At 29.1% G+C, this 8,904-nt stretch overlaps 1 protein-coding gene across 1 annotated transcript; it reads left to right on the top strand.

The window, feature by feature from the left end:
- Positions 1-1,213: 1,213 nt before the first annotated feature.
- LOC120188810 (S-adenosylmethionine synthase 1) lies at positions 1,214-3,373 on the top strand. Its single transcript, XM_039192204.1, has 2 exons — positions 1,214-1,340; positions 2,036-3,373. The coding sequence occupies exon 2, from the start codon at positions 2,045-2,047 to the stop codon at positions 3,224-3,226; it is 1,182 nt and encodes a 393-aa protein (XP_039048135.1). The 5' UTR covers positions 1,214-1,340; positions 2,036-2,044; the 3' UTR covers positions 3,227-3,373.
- The last annotated feature ends 5,531 nt before the right edge of the window (positions 3,374-8,904 follow it).

Here is an 8,904-nt window from a genome sequence, read left to right as displayed (position 1 = left end):
AAGATTGATGAATTCCAGTATTAAATAAAGGATCAAACAATACGACAGTTTTGGGGGATTGAAGTAAAAGTTGGACCATTGCAAAAATAACAAAAAATCAATTGGGCAAATCATAGCGCCGGGATCCACTACCAAGCCAGAGGCAAACGGCTCAAGCCATGCCATCAAGCCAGTGAATGGCGATGGTTGGTGAGTGACCGAAGTTTCCCGGTTAAATCCATAAAAAATCATAAAACCAATAGCCAATGATTTTGATTTATATAAGAAAGTCAATAATTTAATTATTTTATTGTAAATAAAAGGTTTAAATATACAAAAAGGTGCAAATCTATATCCGTTTTTTAGTTTAGTGTCTAATGTTTATTTAGTTTCAGTTTGGTGTATAATATTTCATTTCGTTACTCAAAATGTATCAAGTGATGACAGACCGTTAGTTTTCTCTGTTAAGTAACGTGTGTCATAATCTGATAATTTTAAAAAATTTATATAAATTTATATATATATATATATTAAAAAAGAAAACATAAATTTTGAAATAACCCTAAAACTTTAAAAATCTTCATTTCAACCCCTAAACCCACGCCGACCGTCACCCTTTGCAATCGACGAAGCTCCATTCGACCTCACCTCACCCCGACAACCAAAACCTTATGAAATCGTGACTGATCAACGGCCGATCGACATTTTATACCTTGCAAACCCTAGGATGGAAATCGTAATTCCAAGCAGTTTCGACGACCATTTGATGACAACTACGATAACTTATAACTAGGATGATGACAATGACTACGTTGACAGTATTGGTCGTGGCCGAAAAAGACTATAGTAGGTTAGTGTTAGGATTTAGAGATTTTAGAGATTTTAAGGTTTTTTGTAATTTAAAAGAAATAATTTTTTTTATAAATATAATAATTATTTTATTTAAAAAAATAAAATTTAAAATTACGAGATTATGACACGTGTCACTTAACGAAAAAAAAACTAACAGTTCATCACGGCTTAACCCATTTTAAGTTATAGAATAAAATATTAGACACTAAACTAAAAAAATAAAACTCAATCAAACATCTTTTGTAGTCTAAACAAAATGTTTTTCTCTCACCAACCCCAATAATCCCTCTCCAATTCACACTCCTATCTCAATTCCCAAAGAGAGGAAAAAAAATCTAAACCTATTAAACCAGTAACCTGTAACGTCCATTTTCTTTATAAATAGGCGCGTTCGAGGTCTTAAATCGTTGTGCCGTTGAGTTTCGCCAATCTAGAGGTCTGGTCAGCTCAACATAATCTCTCTTTCTCTAAACCACAGACTCAGATCCGCTCGGAATTCTTTGTCCCAGGTTCCCTTTTCTACCCTCTGTATTCCTTCTTCTTTTAGTTACTTTTGATCCGTGGTTTTCGTTCGTAGATTTAGCTCTGTTGTTTGTAGTAGCAGCGGGAAATTAGTTTTCTTTTAGTGAATCTTGACCGAATTGATTTCTGATCTGTTAATTTTGGAGTTTCTCAGTATTTTGGTTCTTGAAAATTATAGGATCTTGAGATTATGAGGTTTGCTTGGATTATTTATGGAATTTTTTCTGAAAAAGTTAAACATGTTTTGAGTAAGGCTTTGAGTTGATGACGTCTTAAACTTCCATAGAATTTGTTATTTACTTGAAAAATAGTTTTGCTTTGAGTAGGATCTACATTTTTCTACTTTGCTTTGAGTAGTATTTACTGGATCTGTATTTTTTCATTGTCCTAGACTTCTAGTATCTTATATCATTATCGATATTTCAAATTGAGTATAACTGTATAAAGATTTATAAATTTTGTTGTGGTTTTACCACTTGATTTAGATTTACGTCTGCCATTCAAATCAGCCAACTGGTACAACGTTTGCCGTTAAAACATCCTTCTGAAAGTAAATAATTGCAGAAGCAGTTTTCTTTGGTCCAGTTTTTTGGATTTTGATAAGAAACGAAAGTAGAAATTACTGTCAATAGTTGAACGTAGTAATTGTACTGAGCTTTCTCTGGTGTTCTTATGTGTGCAGCTCGTTAGAATGGAGACTTTTCTATTCACATCTGAGTCTGTCAATGAGGGTCACCCCGACAAGCTCTGTGACCAGATCTCTGATGCTGTGCTGGATGCCTGCCTTGCGCAGGACCCCGACAGCAAGGTTGCCTGTGAAACATGCTCTAAGACTAACATGGTTATGGTCTTTGGAGAGATTACCACCAAAGCCAATGTAGACTATGAGAAGATTGTCCGTGACACCTGCCGCTCCATTGGATTTGTTTCTGATGATGTGGGTCTTGATGCTGACAACTGCAAGGTCCTGGTCAATATTGAGCAGCAGAGCCCTGATATTGCCCAGGGTGTCCATGGCCACTTCACGAAGCGCCCAGAAGATATTGGAGCTGGTGACCAGGGTCATATGTTTGGTTATGCCACGGACGAAACCCCGGAATTCATGCCTCTTAGCCATGTCCTTGCAACTAAGCTTGGAGCACGTCTTACTGAGGTTAGGAAGAATGGTACCTGCGCCTGGCTAAGGCCTGATGGTAAAACCCAGGTTACTGTTGAATACTACAACGATAATGGTGCTATGGTTCCAGTTCGTGTTCACACCGTCCTCATCTCCACCCAGCATGATGAGACTGTTACCAATGATGAAATTGCCGCTGACCTCAAAGAGCATGTTATCAAGCCGGTCATTCCCGAGAAGTATCTTGATGAGAAGACAATCTTCCACCTCAACCCATCTGGCCGCTTTGTTATTGGTGGTCCTCATGGTGATGCTGGTCTCACTGGTCGTAAGATCATTATCGACACCTATGGTGGCTGGGGAGCCCATGGTGGTGGTGCTTTCTCTGGAAAGGACCCAACCAAGGTGGACCGGAGTGGTGCTTACATTGTAAGGCAAGCTGCCAAGAGCATTGTAGCAAATGGCCTTGCTCGTAGGTGCCTCGTGCAGGTCTCCTATGCTATTGGTGTGCCCGAGCCCTTGTCTGTCTTTGTCGACAGCTACGGAACTGGAAAGATTCCAGACAAGGAAATCCTCCAAATTGTGAAGGAGAACTTTGATTTCAGGCCTGGTATGATCACCATCAACCTGGACCTCAAGAGAGGTGGCAATGGACGGTTCTTGAAGACAGCTGCCTATGGACATTTTGGAAGGGACGACCCGGACTTCACCTGGGAAATTGTGAAGCCCCTTAAATGGGAAAAGCCTCAATCTTGAACTCAGCTTTTTCCCTGCCCCTGCTCATCCAAGGCACCTAATAATCTTTGTATTTTCGTAGCTCCTGCCGCATAACCAACCCCCTGGCATTCCCCGAAATATCTAATCTCATACATATCATGCCCCTATTATTGATTTTCATTTTCATTTTTTGTTTCTTCTTTTTCACCATGTTTGATTTGATTAATGTGTCTTGTATCAGTGTAGGTGTTGCGAAATTGCATGAGAATTTTGCTTATATTGATGGCACTAGATTGATCATGGAATTCGCCGCGTTAGCAGCTGTACTTCGTGATAAATCAAATTATTGTTCTTAAGTTGCTACCGTATTTAACATGGTAGCAGACAAGCAACAAGTTTTTTAAAAAGACCGCAATGCAAAGGTACTTTGACACCACCTAGGCAGTCGACCCCAAAAGTGAGAATATAAAGGTCCGCTTAGTTTTAAAAAAATATAGATTATTTTTAATATTTTAAAAAGTAGAAAACGTCGGAAAAAATGTTTGTTTGTAAAATTTAAAAATAATTTTTGAAAAATAGAAAAAATAATAAGTGAAAAAAAAATCAAAATATAAAAAAGATATTTTCAGTGTTTTCATTAAAATTATTTTGAAAATTTAAAAATTAGGAAAACATAAGATCTATATTTTTTTTTTTAACTTAACTTACATGAGTTAAAATCCTTTTAACAGAATTTTTTGACTTAATAGCATTTGAAACCTTCAATTTTTTGCAAAAAAATCATTTTATCCTTGAACTTTTTTTATATTATTTTTTCTAAATAAATCTTCAAACTTTCTAAAATAATCAATTACGTCTTCGAACTTAACTAAAAAAGCAATTAAGGCCATCAATCACATAACCACCCATTGTGTATTACCATAATAGTAAGCGTTGTGACGATCAACGTTTGATTCTTTTGGTCAAAGGGTTAGGTTATTTCTCTCTCTCTTAATTTAAGGGTCACATTGAGTGTAAAAACATTTAGGGACTACATTTACCCAAAAGCTTGAAGGCCTCAATTATCACTAAACATATATATTTTTATTTTAATGACATTTTTGTGTGCTCTTGCTTTCAACAATTTTTTACTTATATTTTAAATTTAATTGATGTCTAATATATACACTAATATTATATTTTTATTATAAATTAAAATAATTTATGTAATATGGAAATTTTATATTATGAAATTTATTATCAATTTTATTGTTTTATACTTGCATAACTTACGTGTTAAATTAATTATTAAAAAAATCATTACATAAATTTAACATGTAAGTTTTGCAAAATTTCATTAAATAACTTCTAATAATAAATTTCATTAAATAAATTTAAAACAAAATTCAACTTAATAAATTGATAGGAGTTCAAATCTATCAAAATTCATTTTCTTCTTCCAATAATGTGTAAATATCAAACTTCTAATCTTGATTTAAACCCTTATAAATGTAGCCATTTTTATTTTATTTCGAAATTTTCCATTATAAATGTATCAAACATATTTTCTAAAATTTATTACTAAAAATTAATTTTATTTATATTCATTAAATATGTTTCTTAATTTTTAAAAATATAAAATAAAAAATATTTTTAAGAAATGAAAATAAAAAGAATATTTTCATAAATCAAAATGGGGCCTAATTTTCGAGTCTCGTAAACACTAAAACACGGGTTAGTATTTTTAAACCGATACTATCTTGTATTCATTCCATAATTATAAAAAAAACCTATTTTAGATTGGTGAAATACCTAATTTTATAGATTTGTGAAATACCTATTTTAGTATTAAGTTTAATTTGAAACTCCTAATACTATGTTTGGAACTTTTTGAGACAATTTTAGATTGGACTTTTAAAATTCAAATTGTGTATAAATGTCCACTAATTTTTTTTTTTTTGGATTTGCCCGTTCTAACTTTAAGTTTAAATAGATCAAATCTTAGATTTCAAAAACTATATCAAAAGTTATAATTTATGAAACATTAAATTTCATTAGAAAAATATTAATGTTAGATGGTATATGTTTAATATATATTTGAAATATTTATCGATCATTAACAACACACATATTATACAAACATAATTATTTGAACTCGAATATTTTAAAAATAAAAATATTTTCTTTACTCTAGATATTATAAAAGCACTATTTCTCGACCAGTGTGAACTTAAAAAAACAGTATTGAATGTGATCGTATAAAATATATTGAAAATTTGAGTTTGATTATATTAAATTAAAGTATAAAAGGTTAAATTGTCAAAAAGAAATAAGTTTGGGTTCTAGCTGAGTATTCACGTTAAAATATTGATGCTTAGAGTTAATTATCGATACCTTTCAGACAAATAATTTTCCAACCATTGATATGGAAATGATTTTGAGTTAAAACTAGATTTGGACCGTTGGACCAAAATAAGTAAAGCACGTGGCTTAAGAAGAAAAAAAGGTTAAATCCTTATTTATACATATTTTAGACATAAATTATTAAAACATATTTTTAAATAGTATAAATTATTAAAAAAATTATTAACTAATGTATGTATTAAATATATTTCAAATATAACATAAGTTAATTTCACATGTTCCTAAACTGTGTTTCATAAGTTAATTGAATCCGTGACCTATTTTGATTATGAAGCTCTTGAGAATTTTTAGGTTATATGTTAAATTCTCAATAACTTCGAAAATATATTAATTTTTTAATTGGTAAAACTAACAATATGTTAATAAAAAATAATAAAAATAGAATAATATTGTAAATAGGAATTCCAGTGAGGCAGGTTTTATGGGGATCCACCTTATCTCGTATCCCATTGGTCGGGGATAGATACATATTTCGTGGTGGTGAGGGTCAAAGTGAAGACAGTAATTAAATTGATCGTGGGTGATAGAATAAGCAAACGTGTATATGATTTCAATGGTGTATTTAATATAAATTTATTTTGAGTTATTGCTTTTGCTTTGCTATAAATTTTAAGTATAAATTGAATTGAAATACAAACCCAAATTTTAAATATCCAAGCAATAAATTTGAGTTAATTTGAAATTTTATTTTTTAAAACTATTAATAACTATTACTTTCATTGAATAAAGAAGAATACTCAAAATATAAAAAAGAGTTTACAAAAATAAAAATAGACCATTCACATTAGTCATACCCTTAAAATTATTAAAATGCACAAACTAACCATTTAAAAATAAAATAGGGTCATACAAAAAAATCTTGATCATATAATTCAAACAGATGATAGATACAAATAAAATCATCGTCGACGATGAAGGATAAACATTGTTAACCAAACATAAGAATGCATATATTAATAATGACTCTTTGATTATTGATCATATCATAACTCAATTGTGACTTATCTTCAGTGGTTGTGAATATCTATCAGTATCTAGTTCGAGGGACCAAAACATGAAGAAATCAATAAGATAACCCAATAATTATCATATGAAGAGGCGAATCCCAAATTTAACCTTGAAACAAATAAAAGAACACGCATGTTAAAAGAGTATACAAACATTCTACAAAAACAAATAAAATCATTCAATGTTTTCATACGAAAAGGAAAAGACTAATTAAATAAAATAACAAAAAACCTATGCAATTGAGATTAAAATTTTAAAATTTATGTTCTCGAATGTAATATTAAAAATTTCAAATCCACTACTAAGTATTAAACAAAGTTCATCAATTTGAAAATAATAATAATGAATGTTTATTTTCATGTGTATTATCATTTAATTTACACTAATTCTAGTATTATTATTTAGATTGCTAAAATTTAAACCATAAATATTATTTAAAAAGTTTAATATGTTATCTTGTTATGCTGATCATGGATGACTGAAAATTTATATCTAATGGTTTTGACCCGATTTGATAAGGTATGATTTTTTTTCTTTTTAATGAAATTTTAGTTTTAGATTGGATTTGAGTTTAGAGCGAACCCATCATGTCCCATACAATTATGAAAATAAATTTTTTATGTATTTATATGCTATTAGTTAGATTTGATATATATATATATATTACACTAGAATTATGATATTAAATTAAACTTTCTTTTAATTTTATGTTATTAAATTAAATAAATTAATATGTTTTAGATTAGTTTATATTTTTCTAAAAATATAAAAAATGAAAATTATATTAAATTAGATCAAGATTGAGTTTCTAATTAATCTTTTTTTTTAAAATAAAACTAGGTTTCCATCAAATATAAAAACAAGATACACTAAATATAACACGATCCTAATACAAAAATCTGAAGGGTGTGAAGAAGAATAACACAAAAAACCTTCCATTGAATACATGCTTCATCCTCCACAAAAATCTAGCAACTGTCAATAATCTCTAGGTCTCCAGTCGAATATAGACGCAATATTGGTGTAGGCATGGAGATTGAGAGAACCAATATGATTGATTGTTCCGCAAACGAATTTGAATGCATCGACAAACTGCCACAAAAATGATCTAACTATGAAAGCCGTTCATCTTTCTTGATCAGGAGATGCACCTTGTTGAATGTAACACGAAGCGATAAACTATCATAACAATAGAAATATCGTGCCATAAAAACAAACAAACTATACTCTTAAAGATTATATGAAAAATAATGATATCAAAGAGGGGAAGGTGTTTATTTAGATTTAAATAGAAAAAGAAATAAAAGAAAAAGAAGAAGAAAAATAGGAATGATAGAGAATACGACAATTAAGTCACCGTTGCAGGAGATACTTCGAAATAAAATTAGATAATAACTTTAGAGATAAAATTAGAGTTTGTAAATTAAATTTTAAAAAATATTTAATCTTAAATCAAATCATCTAATTTCAGCCCTATTTTTTTAACATGCAGTTAGATCTAAAAAATTTATTATAATGAAAAATAAAAATTTTCAAAATTACATACTCACATTTAGTTTAAAAATATTCATTTCGAGGAATGATGTAATGTTACCTATAATAACATTTTTTTTGTTTGAATTCTCAAAAATCTTATTCTCTCTTGTACCTTAAGTAGTTAATAATTCCCATTTGTTTGGATAAAATTACTTTTTAAATAAATGAATTATTTTAAATTATTCCTTCCTTTATTCCTTTAAATTGTATGATAAATTATTTCCTTATTTCTTTGTCCTTCACCGAATGATTAATTCACTCTCTTGGACATTAGATTTACTGGTTTATTCATGTTTTTTTTATTCTTTAATTACTAAATTCGTTGAATGCATCATAGTTAACATTTATGACTTATCAAATTATATTGTATCGATGCAAAATTTTCATATTTTTTAAATAAATAATGTGAAATTTAATTTTACTTAGGGTTAAAAGAATATATTTCTATTCTATTCTATCTATTTATTTTTAAATTTTATAAAAAAGTATAAATTCTATGAATTTAAATTTTATAAATAAAAATACATAAATTAGAAATAATGGAATAACATATTTTTTATGAAATTTTATATAAATATTTTTATTTTAATATTAAAAATTTAACTTGTTAAAAAATATACCACAAGAATAATTTGGTAAAATATATATTTTAGCAATCTTATTAGTCCCTTGGTCAAACATTATAATGTTACATTAATGTCAAACAAACCAAACAAAATAATGTGACATTCCTAGTAATGTATTAGGTAATGTTATATTTCAGTCATCTT

This window comes from Hibiscus syriacus, unplaced genomic scaffold (assembly GCF_006381635.1).
Source record: "Hibiscus syriacus cultivar Baekdansim isolate YM2019G1 unplaced genomic scaffold, ASM638163v2 tig00116951_pilon, whole genome shotgun sequence".
Taxonomy (NCBI): Eukaryota; Viridiplantae; Streptophyta; class Magnoliopsida; order Malvales; family Malvaceae; genus Hibiscus; species Hibiscus syriacus.
Note: the sequence above shows the minus strand (reverse complement) of the source record. Positions and strands in the feature narration are given on the sequence as shown.